We start from the raw sequence: 19,768 nt of genomic DNA on the forward strand, positions 1-19,768 counted from the left end.
CTGGATTTATCCTGAGTGTTCTGTGGAAGACATAGGGTTTATACTCAGTCTTTTTAGATTTATAATCACCTCAGGTTATATACAGGTTTCAGCATCTGTTTTTTAATAAACTGTTTCCTTGGGACGTCCACATACTCTTTCAAAACCTATCAAAACCTTTTCTTTTTCTGATTTTATCAAATTCTGTAATGCCTGTCTTCTCTGCTGGTGAGAAGTTGTGCCACATCCTCAACAGTCACAGATAAGATGTGGTCAAGGCATGGATTATAGCCTCAGGTTGTTACACCCTACACAGACTTTGCATTTCAGTATTTGGAATTAAGACTAGAGCAGATACATACTAGCAGCATGTAACTGGATGAAAAAAGCACATCTAATGTAAAAACAGCTGCTTTTTATTTTACTGTCTATATGCATTTGCTTCTCAGAAATTCTGTTGAGAAGAAAAGATTAAACACCTGCTTTTTTGTGCTGGTGTTTTTTGTGCTAATGTATTACTAGCTCTAAAACTGTAAAATGAGAACAGTCACATTTCTGTACTCACATGACCCATGGTTGAAATACTGTGAGGAATTTTGTTTTACTGGGGCTTGTTAGTCTGGATTCTCTGCATACATTGAAGCTGCATGGAAAAAGCACTTGGTCTTTTGTATAATGTTTTCAGTGATAGGGATTTAAGGGTTTTGGGTTTGTTGGTTTTTTTTGTAGAATTGCAGGATTAAACTCAAATTGGCATTAACAGTTATGTAAAATGTATTAGTCTGTAATTTCCTGGGATTTGTGTTCTACTCATTTGTAATTGCTAGGTCTCTTTATGCAAATAAAGAAGAGTTATTGTGGTTGAACTGACCTCGTAGTGGAGTACTGGATGAAATGAGGATTTGTCAGAGTATTAGGTTTTGAGAGAATCTTGAGGAACCATGTGGCAGAATTTTGTTTCAGCTGTTAACTAGAACAGTTTGCATTTCTTGTAGAGCTGTCTGTAGTCTGAGACATACCTAGAGAGACTCTAAATAAAATACAGACTAGAATTAACATTTCAAAATGTTCTGTACAACGTTTTCTGGAGCCCCTTCTGAAGATGTCACAGATATTGATAACAGTGGATGCTTAAGGCCACTGTACTGTCAGGTACTTCCTAATGATGAGCTCTATATGCCTCTCTCATCTTCGTTTATTGAGCTGTCTGCACCTGCTGGGGAAGGTGCATGTGTAATGATGGGAAAAATTTTACTGGATATAAATATGGCAGTTCTAGAAGAGTACAGTTCTTTGCAAGGTTCTTTTATCCCTCGTGGACATCAAAGGTCTAAACCGGACGGTAAGAAAAATTTTCATCTTTAATTTTACTGCGACCTCTTGTATGAATATTATTGTCTAGGAATCAGGCTATCATCCTTGATTTTTAGCTCAGCTGAATATTGTATGAATATTATTGTCTAGGAATCAGGCTATCATCCTTGATTTTAGCTCAGCTGAATTCAACTTCTGTTTGCAAATTGCTGCTGCTTTACAGGCAACTGACCATGTTTGGTTAGTTCAGAATTTTATGTACAGAAAGATGCACTTCAAAGACTGTTAGAAACTGGGAGAAGAATGTCACCAACTTACTAGCATTACAGACATACCTGTTTCTTTTTTGAATGTCAATACAGCTATTGAAACTGTAAATACCAATGTAATAGGTAAAAATGGACAGAATATAACAAAAAATGCAATAGGAGATTAAAGTGAATATTAACTCCTAGTGTTTGGTACCAAGACTGTGATTTGCAATTAATTCTGAAGATTTTACTGAACTTATTGTTAAGTTTAGAGTTGATAATATTTGATGATTAGTCAATTCAGTGCTACTTTTAAGTGAAACTCTTAACAATGCAGATTGTTTTGTGTAGTCTTACGTGGTCAGTTTATGTTTGGGTATTCTCAAAGGACAGTTGTCTAGATGAAAACATTTCTAGATAAAAGCATTTCTGCTTAGCAGAGAAAACATTCTAGAATTCTTTTCATGCAGTTTCAATGCAGTTTTTAATCTTGTCTTTTAAGACTCCTACAGGGGTGTTGGAGTTGTCGTATGTTTTAGATGAGTTTTGTCTAGCCCAGTGTCATGTTTCTGGTTTTGTTTTTTGTCCTGGCCAATACTAGGTGCCTCCCCTGAGGTGTTTAAATGCAAGTGTCAGCTATGTTACCTGTTGTGTTGTCTACTTGTCCTTTCTGATTTTTATACTGCACTGTAAACATAAGGCTTGTTGCTTCTTTCTGAATGCAGTTATGAAAAAATAGTGTCAAAACAAGATTCAAATTTATCAAAGTCTAATTATACTTTTTTATCATCTGCCCAGTAAGACTGTGTCTTTAGTTCATTTGTTAACTACTGGGTCCTAACTCACAGGGAAGTAGAGAATGTTTTCAAACTATTTCTGGCCAAACTGGTTTTAAATGACCTGCCTAATCTCATTCTTCCAAAACTGAAATTACTTACCCTTTTTGTAGGTTTCTATAAACATACACCTGTGTATATGTGTATGTGTATGATAAATGCATAAGTTGCCTCTTAGCATTTAAGTACTGCTATCATGTGCTTATGTCTGGAATTATCTTCTGTCAAAGCTAAAAAACCTGAGTGGAACATGTTCTAGGTATGTTAGTTTGCTAGCATTATGCAAGTAACATAATATTAAGATGCTTAAATTAGCAGGATTATAATTCAGATGCATTTTAAATAATTAGAATAATAATTCAGAATTATTTAGAATTAAAAGCAAAGTTTGAGAATTTATGTGAAACACAAAGATTACAAATTGTATTTCTAGTGCTCTTTTTACTGTCTCTGCAAGCTGTTTCTTATCTGGGACTTCACTGTTTTGAAAACCTGTCGAAGAGTGAGACATAAGAAACCCTGAATAGTTCCACAGATATTGTCTTGTATTTAAAGACAGTAGTGTGTCCAGAGCAGCCTTTTGAAGCCGTTGTGATGTTCAGGTTGTGTGTGATGGCAGAAAGCATTCCCACTTGGGGTTTATTAAGGGAAGGTTCTATCTCCTGAAGGATCAGTTTAGTATGCTGCCCAGGTAATGGCCTGCTGGCTCTTTGGGTCTAACTGTTTATGAGAGTTACATCTTTGATTTTATCTAGGATTGTAGCTATGTTGTATCTTAATGTGTCTCGTCATTCCATGTGTTCCATGCATGTTGCAAAAAACACGTCGTAGTTCAGAAAATATTCCTGTTGCTCTGCTCTAGCAACATTTTTTTTAATCAAATATCTTAGTTTATGCATCTGACATCCAGAACCCATCTGGATGCATGTGGCATGAGGAGCTACAGCTAGAGTACAAATGTTTTACGGGTCAAAAACAACTCCCAAAGTTTGTGGATTGAACATGGCATTGGTGAAACACAATAGTAAAACTCCTGTACTTTACTTTCACAGGCCCAAATCTACCAATGGCAACTGTTGATATCAAAAACCCAGAAATTACAACTAACAGATTTTATACTCCACAAGTCAACAATATTTCATATACCAAAGAAAAGAAGAAAGGAAAAACTAAAAAGAGAAGATTGACAAAGGCAGATATTGGAACTCCCTCTAATTTCCAGTAAGTATTTTCATGAGTTTGAGTTTGGTTTTGGATGGGTGGGAGTTTTGTGGCTTGGGGTGGTGGGGAAGGATGTTGCCGTCTTGCTTTTCTGATTTTTTTTTTTTTTTTTTTTTGTGTCAGTTACACTTGAAAATGGTCAACTCTTGAACCTGTGTAACCTAAACTAAGTAAATGCTAGCTGGAATGCTGTGGGGTTTAAAAGGAGGTTAGCTTATACATAGATGAGGATTTTCCTGCAGCTGTGAACAAAAAGTAATTTGCTATGGAAAATCAGCTTAGAAAAGACTTCAGCTGCATAGAGGTGCCATATTGAAGTTGTCAGCTCAGTGAAGACTCATTCAACCTCAGTGGTCAACTCTTTAACACTGTAATTCCTACTCCTGCACATATTTAGCTGTGCATGTGTCATGTGGAGTACACATTTTTGTCCTGACTTGTCATAACTGCAGAAATTACTTGCCATGATTTCATCTTTGGCTTTCTGTTTACAAGCTTTCTGTTGTGTAGGCTAGGACCTGTACCTTTTGATCAAAGTACAGCATACATCCTTCAGAAATTTTTCCTATTGTCATTTCTTATGTATCTTTAATCTTTTGGACTAGTTACGATGTACCACTTTGAGCTTCACTTTCATGAAACTTGGTTTTGGTCACTTTACTCAATTAACTGTTGCTTTCCTGAACATTAATTGTTGTAATAATCTTCTGCCTTTTAAAATAAATGTACTTTATTTGCTGAAGCAACAGGAACTTAGAGCTTGAGTTAGTTACAAGAGAGATCAGTTTCTGTGAAGCATGAGAAAAGCAGTGTGAAGTTTACATGCCAAGTGAATGTCTTATTCTTTTGAAGTGATATGTTGCATCATTACGCTGATGTGTTTTCCCAGAATATAATTCCATTAAAGTAATGTTGGCATTACTAGTTACAGTAACATTACTGCACAGTGTTTTGGAACAGTGCTCTGTAGAATGGGATAGTGGGTGGAACATAAAAGAGGTGGGCCAAAATACTTCCCTAAACAAACTCTGCTTAGAAAATTCAGGCATCAACCTTGTTCTTACTGGTCTGAGTATCAAGTGAAGTGCTGCATCTGTTAGTGTCACTTGAATAGAAAAATACAGAAAAGAAGGAGAGGGAAACAAAAATGAAGAGTGCTTGGTAGCTGGTCATTGTTATGACTGTACTGATGCAGACTTGAGCATATGTGGACAAAATTTGCATTACCCTGTCAGACTTCTGTTGGAATTTGTGGAAGGGGTTGTGCAGCAGCATAGATATAAAATTACTTTGAGACTTTGTTTATGAGGCCTATCAGATTGTGACTTAGGGAAGCTGAGAGTAAGGTGATAAGATACTTAATGACATTCAAACAAAAGATATGTTCTAGTATCATATAATGTAACCTTAAGTTGTAAATGGTGACCCTTTACAAAAGAAGTCTGTTGAAAGTCCTTTTGGCTTGAGGTCTGTTTAAGTTTCCTGTAGAGTGCAACAGATATGTGCGATCTTACCATGTAAGATACTTTAACTACTGATTTTGTACAAACATATGGAAACTGGCATTTGGTACTGTTAGGCAAATAAGCCAGTAGGATAATTGTATCATTTGTGCTATGATATTTGTGAAGACCAACATGGTCACTGTTTATGCCAGATCAAAGTTACAATCAGTAGATAAAATTTTTGAATGTCTTTTGTTAGACAGATAAGGAGTTGCAGTGTTTTGAGAAAAAAACAACAGTCTGTACTCAAAATTAATGGAACTTATTACTGTATACATTCTTCTAAGCAGCATAAGATTTGGGGTTATCTGATAATATGTATTTGCATTGAAAAGAAGTGTGAAAACGTGTGTTATAGTCAGTGTGTACCAGTAATTTACTTTGAAGGGTGAAAAATGAACAAAAAATAATGCTAGAACTATGGCATATAAAACTTCAGAGTCAATTAAGTGCACTAAATTGAGTTGTATGCTCACAACCTCTTAAAGGCCATGGTGCAACTGCAGAGCTATGATGTAGTTGCCATCACGGAACCATGGTGGGATGACTCACATAGCAGGAGTGCTGCACTGGATGGATACAAGCTCCTCAGAAGAGACAGGAAAGGAAGAAGAGGAGGAGGGGTGCCCCTTTATATTAAGCAGACTTTCGATGCCGTAGAAATTGAAACTAAGGAAGATGGAGTTGAATGCCTATGGGTAAGAATTAAGGGGAAGGCCAACAAGGCTGACACCCTGCTGGGAGTCTGTTATCATCCATCTAACCAGGAAGAAGAGGTAGATGACTTAGTCTATAAGCAGCTAGGTAATGTTTCAAGATCATCAGCCCTTGTTCTTGTGGGTGACTTCAACCTACCAGACATCTGCTGGGAGCTTAATAGAGCAGTAAAGAGGCAGTGCAGGAAATTCTTAGAATGTATGGAGGACAACTTTCTGTCGCAGCTGGTGGGTGAACCCACCAGGAGAGGGGCTATGTTAGATCTGCTGTTTGCCAATAGAGATGGGCTGGTGGGAGATGTGGTGGTTGGAGGTCGCTTGGGGCAGAGTGATCTCAATAGAGTTCTCAATATTTGGTGAAGTCAGGAGGAGCACCAGGAAGACTCTTACACTGAACTTCCAGAGGGCAGACTTTGGCCTGTTTAGGAGACTTATTCAGAGCGTCCCTCGGGAAACAGCCCTTAAAAACAAAGGAGTTCAGGAAAGGTGGGCATGCCTCAAAACAGGGATCTTGAGGGCACAGGAACAGACTGTCCCTGTGTGCTGAAAGATCAGTCAACAGGGGTGAACGTCCAGCCTGGCTGGGCAAGGAGGTTTTGGAGGTACTTAGGAATAAAAAGAGGAAGTATCAGCTGTTGGAAGGAGGGTCAGGTCTCTAAGGAAGTATTCAAGAAGGCTGCTGGAGCATGCAGAAAAAAAATTAGGGAGGCCAAAGCTCATTTTGAACTTAGAATGGCGACTTCTGTAAAGGATAATAAAAAATGTTTTTACAAATACCTTAATGCTAGAAGGAAGGGTGAGACCAGCCTTTGTTCTTTATTGGACAAGGGAGGGAACTTAGCATCTGCAGATGAGGAGAAGGCAGAAGTGCTTAATGCCTACTTTGCCTCAGTTTTTAGTGGGAAGATGACTTGCCCTCAAGACACCTGCCCGCCTGGAATGGTTGATGGTGTCAGGGAGCAGAATGGTCCCCCCATTATCCAAGAGGAGGCAGTCAAAGAACTACTGAAATGCTTGGATGTTCATAAATCTATGGGACCAGTCAGGATCCACCCCAGGGTAATGAGAGCTGGCAAATGAGCTTGCAAAGCCACTCTCCATCATTCACCAACAGTCCTGGCTCACTGGTGAGGTTCCAGATGACTGGAAGCTGGCCAGTGTGATAGCCATTCACAAAAAGGGTGCAAAGGAGGATCCTGGTAATTATAGACCAGTCAGGCTGACCTCAGTACCTGGCAAGATAATGGAACAGTTTATATTAAGTGCCATCACACAGAATTGACAGGATGGCCAGGGTATCAGACCCAGTCAGCATGGGTTTAGGAGGGGTAGGTCATGTTTGACCAACCTGGTCACCTTTTATGACCAGGTAACCCTGCCTAGTGATGCAGGGAAGGCAGTAGATGTTGTTTATTTGGACTTCAGCAGGGCCTTTGGCACTGTCTCCCACAGCACACTCCAGACAAGCTGGCAGCCCGTGGCTTGGACAGGAGCACTCTGTGCTGGGTTAGGAACTGGCTGGATGGCCAGAGAGCGATGGTGAATGGTGCCTGCATCCAGCTGGCGGCCAGTCACCAGTGGTGTCCCTCAGGGGTCTGTGCTGGGGCCAGTTCTGTTCAATATTTTTATTGATGACATGGATGAGGCTTTAGAGTCTTTCATTAGCAAATTGCAGATGACACTAAGCTGGGAGCATGTGTGGCTCTGTTAGAGGGACGGAGGGCTTTGCAGAGGGACTTGGAACAGTTGGATGGATGGGCAGAATCTAATGGGATGAAGTTAAGTAAGTCCAAGTGCAGAGTCCTGCACTTTGGCCACAATAACCCCCTGCAGTGTTATAGGCTGGGGACGGTGTGGCTGGACAGTGCTCAGGAGGAAAGGGACCTGGGCGTGCTGGTTGACAGTCGGCTGAACATGAGCCAGCAGTGTGCCCTGGTGGCCAAGGAGGCCAATGGCATCCTGGGCTGTGTCAGGAACAGTGTGGCCAGCAGGAGCAGGGAGGTCATTCTTCCCCTGTACTCGGCACTGGTGAGGCCACACCTTGAGTGCTGTGCCCAGTTCTGGCCCCTCAGTTTAGGAGGGACGTTGAGATGCTTGAGCATGTCCAGAGGAGGCAACGAGGCTGGAGAGGGGCTGGGAACACAAACCCTGTGAGGAACGACTGAGGGAGCTGGGGGTGTTCAGCCTGGAGAAAAGGAGACTCAGAGGTGACCTTATCACTCTCTTCAAGTTCTGAAGGGTGACTGTGGTGAGCTGGGGGTTGGTCTCTTTCTCTGGGCAACAACAGACAGAACAAGAGGCCACAGTCTCAAGCTGCGCCAAGGGAGATACAGGCTAGAATTAAGGAGGAAGTTTTTCACAGAAAGAGTGGTCAAATACTGGAATCATCTACCCAGGGAGGTGGTGGAGTCACCATCCCTCGATGTGTTTAAAAAAAGAAAGGCTGTGGCACTTGGTGCCATGATCTAGTTGAGGTGTTAGAACATGGGTTGGACTCAATGATCTTAAAGGTCTCTTACAACCTAGAAATTCTGTGATCCTGTAAAGGAGCATCCCAAGTCATACAGATGTGCACAAATATGTGGCTAAGATCGTATTAGTGGTAAACTAATGTCAATTTACATATGCCAGGGTAATACATTGTGATCAGCTGTGAGACCCTGTTAGGAAATGCATGTCTAATTTATGTGAAGCTAGCTGTATCTTAGCATTCAGAATCCTGTAAACAAATCATCCCATATTTTGGTAGTTAGTTAAAGGCATTTAAATAATTAGGTAAAACAGGGACTTGGTTGGTTTTCCTTTTTTATGGCATAAAAAAAGGCACTTCAAACCAAACCTTTTACTTGCTTCTTAAAATAAGTAGTTAACTAGCCATAGTTATACCAAAACCAAAACTGATCATTGTACTTCAGTATTTTAATGAAGAAAACTTATGCTGCTGATGAAAACAGACCCAAGCAAGAATACAAGGTCTGTTGTGCAAGGCACTGTTTAACAGCAGCCAAACGGCCTTAGTAATTTATCAAGTGTAGCCTAGACTGCATAGTGGCTACTAACAGCTGACCTGGTATTTTTTATAACTCTGAGCTGAACTTCCTGAGAACTGTATCTTCCTTCTAGAAGTCACCATGTGTGCAAAGAATCACAAAACGTGGATTCCTGGTAACATTATGGTTCTCTTTTCCATATCCAATAGCAGTATTGTCAAGTAGCTTGGAGGGGCACCAAACTCGTCTGTGTTCTAACTGGTGATAGCATCACATCAAATAATACTTCAGTAGTCACATGAAATGGCTGCTAGAAGCTTAGGAAGATGGCAGCTGAAAACAGTCTTGCCTTATCTTTGAAAGATGTGAATGAGAAAGGAGTGATACACACTGGTGACAGGGAGGATGAGGCTTTCCAGCTGCCTGGCACTGAAAAATTTGGCAATAGCTCAAGGTCCAGTTGCTGTGTAAAGGCAAAACTTCTCCTTGATCTCTGAGCAGTTCTTCCATCATTGTCCGTATGCACCACAGGGTGGCATGAAGCCTTCATGTTTTGCCACAGATTGCAACCTAAGGAGAGAAATTCTTCATTTTGTCTTCTTGACACGAGACAAAAAGTGAAAATTAAGACATTTTACTATTCCATTCTCAAGTGGGGCACTGAGGAATAAGAATTATTTAGAAGCTGGTATCTCTGGTTATCTTGGTGTCCTCTTATTTTAGTTAACAGGATCCTTTTTATGCTGATTAAATGGACTTTTCTGCTTTTTTTAGACACATTGGACATGTTGGTTGGGATCCAAACACAGGTTTTGATGTAAGTAATTTAATAAGTTGCTGAAGACAATGATTTAAACTTTAGAGACTTTTTGCACTAAAGATTTGCATTAAAAGAACAAGTTAACTGTACATTAAATAGTTATAAATTGGGATTTTATGATGTGATGTAAACAGGGGGATGTTGGAATAGAAGGGAGTAGGCATGGGGGACTGAGGGGGGGAAAAGATTCAAAACCATAAGTTTTTCATGCAGGGTACTTACTTCTCCTAAAGTAGTACTTTCTGACTTGAAAAGTCAACTCAGAGACCTATACATCACTTTGCTGTTCCTTTTAACTATATGGTTTGTTAGCATTTTCTTTCCCTAATATAAGTGATAGTTTTAAAATATCTCCACATTCCAAGCTACTTAAAACCAATGTATCTCACTTGCAGGTGAACAACTTAGACCCGGAACTGAAAAATCTGTTTGATCTGTGTGGAATTTCAGAGGCTCAGCTAAAAGACAAAGAAACTTCAAAGGTCATATATGATTTCATTGAGAAAACAGGAGGTGTGGAAGCTGTTAAAAACGAGCTGCGCAGACAAGGTGGGATTCCTTTCACTTCCATGTAAAAATTAACAGGGTATTTTTTGCCTTAAGGATTAGAGTAGAAACTGCTGATGGTGAGCAGTTTTTGATTCTCTTCTCTGGGCTTCATGTCACTGCAGTTGCACTGGATCATGTTTCCATACACTGTACACTATGTAAAAATGTTCAGGCATGACCCATGAGTGTACTTGTCCCTGATGAATAAGGATATTTATGCCAATTAAGTAATTTCCAGTAGCACTTAGTCTGAATGCAAAGCTACACAGTATGTTTGATACAGCTTTTTCAGATTGTGTATGTTAAATATTTATTTATAATCTCAATCTTATAAATAAATGAAAATGTTGGAAGACATAATGCTGTTGTCAGCTGTATTGGTAGTAGACAGGCTGGCAGATATGTCTGCTGCATGTGTACCCTGGCAGAACTCTGTAGAGAGCCTTGAAACAGCAACAGACCTGCAATTTTTATATATTTTAAAATTAGTCTTTTTCTCATTTGAAATAAAAAAATACTAGTTTTGAGCATGCTTCTGCTGGGTAAAAATTCTCAAATAAGCTGCTGCCTGCCTAACCTTTAAATGTGACCTCAGCTGATGCATTATCTGGTGGAAGATAGCAAGTCAGTTTAAAATTATACTGCCAGCGTCAAACTTTCAAAAATTTGCTTAGAGCTCTTCTCAAGAGAAAAATTATCTAAGGTGAAATTATAACATTTTGAAAGCAGTGAGTAAGTTGTTCAGTGACTGAAGAGATACAGAATCAGGGTACAATGACTTGTTACATTTATTTCTTAGGTCCGCCTCGGTGGAGCGGTATGTACTTGTGCTGGCATCTAAGCATATGCTTCAAAGTATCCATGCTGTTGTGTGATTTCTTTCCTAGATGATACCTTAATCTGCATCTGTTTGAATGCAATATTAAAAATTATGTTTGAACTTCGTAGTTAAATTGCAAACAAAACTCCAATTATGAATTTTTTTCTCAGTAAGAAATCTGTCACTTTCTCTACAGAATAAACTCAGTTTAAATGTTTACAAGAGTGTTGATCCAATATTGCTAACTTTAAAACTACATTGAGGACACTTGCCTTGGAGTCTTATGACTAGCTTAAAATATTTTTAAATGCCTATTTTTCTATATTTTTCTATTTTGTATGTGTTAACTTCACATTATGACCATTTGCATGTATGCAATTAAAGAAAACTGCCTCATCTATAATATGCATGATGATAATCTACTTCTGTGCTTTTTTATAGAGGTAGATAAAATATTCCAGTATTTCAGTGGGTTTATCCACTACTGCGTTATTTGATGTATGGGCTTGACTGCTGTTTGAAGTGTTCTTCCTCAACTGAAAAACATTTTTCTGTGTTTATTGCAAGAATTTCTGTGCTTACATATTCACCCTGCTAGCATGCTGACTAGAGAGTTGCAGAAAAGCCATTCTGCTGAGATGGAAATTATTTTCCTGTTTTCCCTGCCCTTTCCCTAGTTTTGGCACTGGTGGTTATTTTTTTGGTGACAGTACCATCTATAGATAATTGTACAAATTTTATTGTTAATATCAGTGTACAGATTAGTGTGCATTTATAAAAAAACTAAATTTATTTTCTTGCTTTGCTTGTACCATCTGTTTGAGGGGGAAGGGAGAGAGAGGGTAAGTTAATAGTGCTCTCCCCTTGCTGCTCCTTCCTCATTCACTACAGCTGACAGGCAGAATGCTGTTCCCACAGATTGGATGTGGCATATCTCTCTCTAGTTATAATGCGAATAAACTATTTCCCCACAGGAAAACCTAAACCTTGTGTTAGAAATCTAGGGAGAGTATAGAGTCTAGAGCCACGATCACGTCGATTTTCTCAGTATTGCAAAAACCCGTCCGTAGTGCTTGGCAGGTTGTGGCACTTGGTAACACCGCCCTCCAGTGGCCCTAAGCGGAACTACAGCCATGCCAGCCAAAAACGGCACTTTTTTAAAATCAAGAATGTTAGCAGTATGTCTCTTGGAAAATACATGGCATTTCAGATCCAGTTCTCTCTATGTTGTTCTTGTGAAGGGGTAGAAAAAAACTCAGCAACTCGTGGAACTCAAGAACATAATACATGCTTTTAAGAGTTGTATCTAAAGATAAGCAGGGAAGGAGGCATTGAGGTACTAGTGACTTCTGCTTCCCCAAAATCTTATTTTTATGGATGTTCCCTATTCTATGCCAGTGCAGCCAAACTGCTTTCTTTGCCAGTAACGTGAAGGGGATAATAGAACAGGTAGAGAAGGATCTTCTTGAGTGTAATACCCCTTTTGTTATAAAGACATGTGAAATCAAACATGAATTTTATAATCCAGGTGCCATTATACAATGGCACCTGGATTATTAAGTAGTTATGTGTAGCAACCACACAACCTAAAGTACCATGAGCCATTAGATGTTTAATGGAAGAGGAAATGAAACAGTGCTACTTAAAATGCCATTAGCAAAGCAAGTACATTTCAAGGCCACTTCACAGAGAAATGATCCTGTGTGTAGCCCTAAAGTTGTTTCCTTCTGACAGCCCCTGCCATAAAGATACTGTTGGAAGTAATTTTCAGTAAAAGAGACTAAGAGTCAGTTTATGCTGCATTATAATGCATTGTTGGGGGGGAGGGGGTTGTTACTAGAAAATACTACTTTAAAAAATGCTTGATTCTGTAATTACTTAAAATAAGGGATAGATTAGAAAGTGGAAATTCTGTATTTCACTTTAAGTGTATTTCTGAAAAGTTTTTCTCTTTTGTTGTGTCCTAGCTCAACAAAATTTTACAGGATTCTTATGAACTTTAATCAGTCATTCTAAGTCTTGTACCTGCTTCCTGCAGTCATTGACTCTTTTACAAAATATACAACTGACATAGGCTTTGTTTCGCTTGGTTTGCCCTATAGGCACAGCTTATATTCAGCTGTATCCATTTTAATCCAGAATTGGTGAAATTTGCACAGGCACAGAGATCCTTGCAAAAGGCAAGGCACAGCCTGTGTTCTTTTTCTGCTGGTCTCTGAAAGATTTTCAGGTGTTGAGTAGCAGGTAATTCAAAGTTGTTTTGTTTCATTTCAGCTCCACCTCCGCCACCACCGTGCAGAGGAGGACCCCCTCCACCTCCACCTCCCCCTCCCCATAGCTCGGGCCCTCCTCCTCCCCCTGCTAGGGGCCGAGGGGCACCACCTCCACCTCCTTCAAGGGCTCCCACAGCAGCGCCTCCACCCCCACCTCCATCCAGACCTGGTGCGACGGTGCCCCCGCCTCCTCCCAACCGGATGTATCCTCCTCCGCCGCCCGTGCATTCCTCAGCCGCACCACCCGGCCCTCCTCCGCCCCCGCCGCCACCCGCAAGCGGCTCATCTGTTCCTCCGCCCCCTCCACCTCCTCCGCCCCCTCCTGGTCCTCCTCCACCGCCAGGCCTTCCTTCAGAGGTTGATCACCAGCTTCCAGTTCCTGCGGGAAACAAAGCAGCACTCTTGGATCAAATCAGAGAAGGAGCTCAGTTGAAGAAGGTAGAACAGAACAGTCGACCAGTGTCCTGCTCAGGAAGAGATGCACTGCTAGACCAGATACGACAGGGTATACAGTTGAAATCTGTGAGTAAAAGGTGTTTGGCACCCAGGTTCCCTTGGGACTTGCAAATGCAGTGTGAACAGTAAAATGTGGCTCTGCTTTGGGGGCTGGATTGTAAGTTTTAGAGTTTCTGAAGCCATGACTAAACAGTAGTACTAAGAAAATGCAAAGAACAGTAGTACTAAGAAAATGCAAAGAACACACGTTTGCTATAGATGAGTTTTGGTGCATGAAATCACCCTTTCAAACTCAATTCTCACTTTTGAGTAAAATCCATAAATCCTACAGTGATGATGCCGTAGTATCATGGCTGTACTGAACTTTTGCAAGGATTGTGAAAAGATTGCTGCTTTCCTGACTATTCAGTTAAATAATCTAAACTTCAGGAGATGAGTTTAGGAGTAACAGTAGTAGAAGGCAAACACTAGATTTATTAATCTGTTTTTATTTTCATCTTAAGACGGACCTGTGTTCTGCAAATATTGAGGGTTGTAAGAAGGTGTCTGCTTCTGTTTTGACAAGTGCTGCCCATAAGAGATGCTGTAGCTGTCACTGCTGCAGAACAGGCTATTACTGTTTCTTACTGATGCCACTGAGTATCTTAAAAATAATCTCTTAAAACTGTTTTGCCTGTTGATACTTATTTTTTGCCACTCCTCTGCACTCAAGGCTTCTGCTGTAAAAAGCGTTCATATTTATTTGCCATTAGAGGTAGGCATTATCAGAGTTCATTACTTCAGAAGGTATTATCAGCCCAAAGCAGACTCAGTTTACAAACCCAAGCAATGAAAAATACGTTGTGGTCTATTCCAAAGATAAAACAAATAATGGTTGTGCAGCCATACAAGTCATGCCTGTCCAACCATATTAAGAAGCTTTCTTTTAGATGAGTGTTCACTTCATCAAAGCTGAAATATTTAAACTTGGGTATGGCTACAGTTCTGTTACATGGTTAAAAAGTTGACTATTTTTACTAAAGATTTTGCAGTTTGAGCTAAAGGTTCCACAATAAACTGTTCCACACTTTCTTCCGGTGGAAAATAAACTCAATAGTCGTACAAGGAAGTTTGTCTCAAAATACAGAGGTTCTGCTTTGCTAATTGCATCTTTCTGTTGTAACCTTTTTCCTAGGTATCTGATGGTCAGGAAAGTGCACCACCTACACCTGCACCCACCTCAGGGATTGTGGGTGCATTAATGGAAGTTATGCAGAAAAGGAGCAAAGCCATTCATTCTTCAGGTGCGTCTGATGGAATTTTTCTGACTTCATAGTGTCAGGTTTTCAAGAGTTAACACTTCTATTTTTTGTAAAATACTTCTGGAGAAAAGCATGGATTCCAGCAAATAGTGCAGGGCAGACTGCCCTTAGCAGTGCCCTGGTGATGGGCTGAATGGTTCCTTCATGCTGCTTTGAGTTACTGGGGTTAAGCAACTCACAGTAATCCTCAACTGAGTTACTAAGCAAGGTTAATATCCTTAGAAAAACATTTCTGTTGTTGTTGCAACTGATTTGTTTTTGTTTACTAGCTGTCTGATGAAATAAGTGGTCAAAATGTTTTGGAAGAAAGTTTTTGATGTTTTCTGTTTGTTGACGCTAAATCTCTTGCCATCATTCAGCTCCCGTGCTGTCAGTTCTGGTGGGCTTTGGCTGCCACCTCCTGGATAAGCAATGTTACTTGACCAGGCTTCTGCCAGGACTGAATCAACTTCCCATGCTTAAGTGCTGGGAAAAATAAGGGCTGCAAGAGGATTTGCATTTCTGAAATACCAACTTGTAATGTAGTTGAAATTGCAGTTCAGTAGCTGCAATGCAGCTGTTTGAGTACATCTATTCTGCTTAGACTTTGATACATTTCTGGAGCTTGCCTTGATATCAGAACTGTATATGCAGTCTACAGAGCATCTCACCAAGTGCACTATGGTTAGTTGATATGCTGCCCTATGTGATAATTGCCAATAGAGAAATTAAATACCTGAAGGGAGCTAAATGCTCCCTTACAGTTTCTTCCTCTGGGAAGGAAATGCTCTTGTCCAACAAATAAGTAGTTTAATTTCATCAGAGTACATTTTTAAATGATGCATATAAAAAAAGTGGAAGGCTGAATAAAGTCAGCAAGCATTGACTTTGAAATTGATGTTCATTACACAGCTTTGAATATTCCAGTATCCACAATGGTCTTTAGCTCACCAGACCTTTTTTGGAGGGCTGGTTTTTTACCTGCTTGTAAAGTAAACAAATTCCATTATGTAACAAACCTGGGGAAGCAGTTCTTACATTCCAGAAATTAATCTGTTCCTGAAGTTTAAAACCCAGTCTGGAACAAGCTGGCAACTTGCACATTCTTTAAGCAACAGTAATAAATAGTAACTGTTAAACAAGAACTTCTGATTCTTGTTCTCTTTGTGAACAAAACACATTTTTCCTTTGTGAAGAAAGGAGTGAGTAAAGAAACAAATTAGATTTAACTTCCAGCTAGTAACTATCTGAACTGGATGTCATGTCTAGCAATCTTAAAATAGAGTATTACTAAATGTATTGTCATGACGACCTTGAGTGATGGTTCTCTTTTCAGAAAATTGTGATAGAAATCAGTAATACTTTGATCATGTTAATTCTGTGCATGCAAGTGACTTGCTTTTCCTATCTTACAGATGAAGATGAGGATGAAGATGATGAAGAAGACTTTGAGGATGATGACGAATGGGATGATTGATCATATATTATTATATATATATTTTTTAAGGTGAATGATATACTAAACACTGCTTTCTGTCTATGGATTCTGTAAAATTATCATGTAAATGTTCTACCAATTTGCTGTATATTTTTGTTGCCTTTTGCTTTTTTATTAATCTGTGCAATACCTCATTTAATCTGTAAAGGTTTGTCATAATCCTCTACAAAGCTACTCCCTGTTAATGTGTGCAAGTTTACACCTGGATGATAATGTACATGTGAATACTTTCCATTCCATCAATAAGGGAGTTTAAATGTAATATGTGAGACTGACAAAAACCTTAATGTAATTTAGTTATAATGCAAGAAGGAAAACACTATTTTCATACCCTACTTTTTCTGTATCTAAATTTTCTTATTAAAGCCTAGTATAGCACTATGTTCTTTAAGTGATGCAGCTCTTAGTTTATTTAGCCCCTTGATTTCAAATGAAATGCTGTATGAATGTTGAGGCTGATTTATACTATTGCATGGTTTCAAATACATCAAAACATTGCAGGTCAAATGTTAGCAGTCTGCTTTACATAACACAAAAGCACTGCAGAAATGCACAGCTAGTTGTGAAAATTACCTGTCCTAACTATAGTACTGACTGCTCTTGAACAGCAGTAGAAATCAAATTCTTCAATGGGGACCTCTAACTGAAGTTAAACAGGGTGGCTCTGTATTGTCATAGTGGTAAAGGCAACTTTGATGCAAACAAGTTCAACTTTCAGTTGGTTTTGGTTTGGGGTTTTAGGGAGGGTTTCTGGGGGATTTTGGGGGGATTGGGTTTTGTTGGTTCACTGTTTTTTTTGGTTTTGGTTTTTTTTTCGTTCCCTGCTCTTACTTTCAGAATGAAGATGTCTAAATTACTGGGGGCGATACTGGAGGCTGGCAATCGCTGCAGTTTGATCTATTTTTAAAATAAATTTTTTGTGGTTTTTAGGCTGAAGGGCTGCATTTAAGGCTTGCTTCAATAGCATTTAATTACTTTTTAAAATTTGTAGGACATTGGTGTACTAATAAACACAAATGGTATTACTTTGCAGTCTTTGCTTTATGGTACACAGCAGATGCTGAAACACCAATCCTACATCCTGTAGGTTGGAAAGTCTCATTAACTCAGAATTATACACTATGGAGTGTAAAGTACTGAAGTTTATGGCAGTATTTTGTCTTCATATGTTGGCTTTAAGACCAAGGGTTGTGATGAAGATCAAGAACCTGATTCACAAGAATAGTATTTGAATAAGTGGACAGAACATGGGATTTTCATTTCACAGCTTGCACATTTATATACATTGTACTTTGTAGTGCAGTAAACATTGGCACATCTGCCTATTATGAAATACTAATCTATGCTAAGTGGGTATTTAATATCTGCAGCATTAATTACTGTACTTACTGTAATTTTCAGGTAGAAAATCTTTTTAAAAACCACATTATCGGACACAGAATGTTCATTAAAGTCAGTTACATTTGGAGTGTAGTTAATGCATAGTGTCCTGGGTCTTTGACTGTAGTCCAGGGTATCAAACAAAATTTAAGTTATCAGAAAAGTGTTGACTGAAACCCAGTGTTGACCTGATCTTGACAGGCTGGACCTGCATGATATGGCTTGGATTTCTAACCCAGTTATAACCTAGTCTTTAGCAAATTAATTTAGTTGTAGAGGAGAAAAGAAAGTTGCTGAAAAGTAGTGGGAGAGGTAAGGTTGTAGTTAAATTATTCATAGGATGCTAACTTCCTTCCAAGAGTAATTTAAGCACATAACTTGAGGAAAAAAATTGCCAAGTGGTCTCATTTTCTTGCAGTAACTTTCTCATTGGCCTCTGCTGCTGGAAACACTTCCTGCTAGCTTTGCTGCTGTAATGGCTTGAGCTTTGGATCAAGTGCAAGTGCAGCCTGGTGTAGCTAATGGCAGTGGAGTTAGCAACTTGTGTATAAGGAAAATATTTGTATGGCTTTCATATAACTTCTGGCACTGCACTCTTATTTTTATTGCATATAGGGCATTTTAAAATTAAGCAGATGAGGCCTAGAGGTTTTCTTAACATGCTACTTACTAGATATGTTTAGCTGTTATGTTCCCAGGATTGGAATTTCTGTAATATAGTTAATAATTAGGCATCACAGTTCATTAATCAAATTTCTATTCTGGATTTTGGGAGCTCTGAAGTTGCATTATTGAATAAAACTTTGATTTGTAGATACTGGCCAAAGAAAGTTTTTGGGTTTTCTGTTTCTTCATATAAAAAGTACACTCACACCTGTGGTGTCCAGGTTAATATTTACTTTCAAGTAGTGTTTGTTCATGATAAATTTCAGGCATACAGACTGCAATGGCAGTTAAGTTAGTCATAGCTGCATGCTTCAGCACTCTGCCACTTTTGCTCCAAGCAGAAGACAGCATTTCATGATACTGGTGCATTGTTGCTAAACATTGTAATGAAGGCCTCTTATATATTCTGGTTAATTGACTGTCCAGATAGCCTTAGCAATTAACAAACTAGCATGAGGCTTTTGTATCTCAACACTCTATGTGCATAGACAATATCAGCTAGCCACTTGTACGTATGAAATTCGTAAGAACTTCTCAATCATTCAGTTTTCCATTTATCAAACTGAAATTTTTAGTATGTGAATTTTTGAAATGTACAGTGAATAGGATGTTGCACTGGTGGCAATTCATCATGAAGCATAATAAAATTAATTTGACCCAACTAGTGTAAAACTGTGTGGTTTTTAAGTGCTGATTGTGGCACGGGTTTTAAAATAGATCTGTAGATTGATTACACACTTTAAAAGTGACTTTGGCCACCTGGCCAAGTTCACAAAGCAGTAAATAGCCACTGTCAAATCGCAGAAGTTTCATGTCTCTGGAAAGTTGGATTGTGCTGTTGAGTAAACACAATGAGTAAGAATGTGACACCTCGTCCTCCTGGCAGATCTCACCGCTGCTAAGCAGCCTCCTTGGAAACAGCCACTGCTGCAGGCAAGTGCAATAAACCAGCAACATTTCAAGGTCAAACAAACATGGGATCATTAATAAACATTCTAGAAGAAGTTCTAAATAATTAACTCTTGTTGGTGGATGCTCTAACTGAACCTGGATTATACAGATGTAAATCTTTGTCCTGCATGCTATAGAGTTTGAGATCAGGATACTTCAGAAGTTTGCTTCTCTCTCCTAAAGCATCTGAGTCCAGCATTTCAAACTTACCTGATGTACAATACTTTGTTTTGGGGTTTAGTGCTTATTTGATTTCTCAGTGT

The 19,768-nt window shown here is 39.2% G+C and overlaps 1 protein-coding gene across 1 annotated transcript in view; it reads left to right on the forward strand.

Moving 5' to 3' along the window:
- Nucleotides 1–19,215, forward strand: part of WASL (WASP like actin nucleation promoting factor) — a 53,357-nt gene extending 34,142 nt beyond the window's left edge. The window contains exons 6-11 of the mRNA XM_036400930.2: nucleotides 3,433–3,601; nucleotides 9,587–9,629; nucleotides 10,028–10,181; nucleotides 13,276–13,796; nucleotides 14,905–15,013; nucleotides 16,426–19,215. Coding sequence (XP_036256823.1) covers nucleotides 3,433–3,601; nucleotides 9,587–9,629; nucleotides 10,028–10,181; nucleotides 13,276–13,796; nucleotides 14,905–15,013; nucleotides 16,426–16,487 — 1,058 coding nt within the window. The 3' untranslated portion in view covers nucleotides 16,488–19,215. The remainder of the gene's footprint in view (nucleotides 1–3,432; nucleotides 3,602–9,586; nucleotides 9,630–10,027; nucleotides 10,182–13,275; nucleotides 13,797–14,904; nucleotides 15,014–16,425) is intronic.
- Nucleotides 19,216–19,768: the final 553 nt, after the last annotated feature.

The sequence above is a fragment of the Molothrus ater genome, chromosome 5 (genome assembly GCF_012460135.2).
Source record: "Molothrus ater isolate BHLD 08-10-18 breed brown headed cowbird chromosome 5, BPBGC_Mater_1.1, whole genome shotgun sequence".
In the NCBI taxonomy this organism is placed as follows: domain Eukaryota; kingdom Metazoa; phylum Chordata; class Aves; order Passeriformes; family Icteridae; genus Molothrus; species Molothrus ater.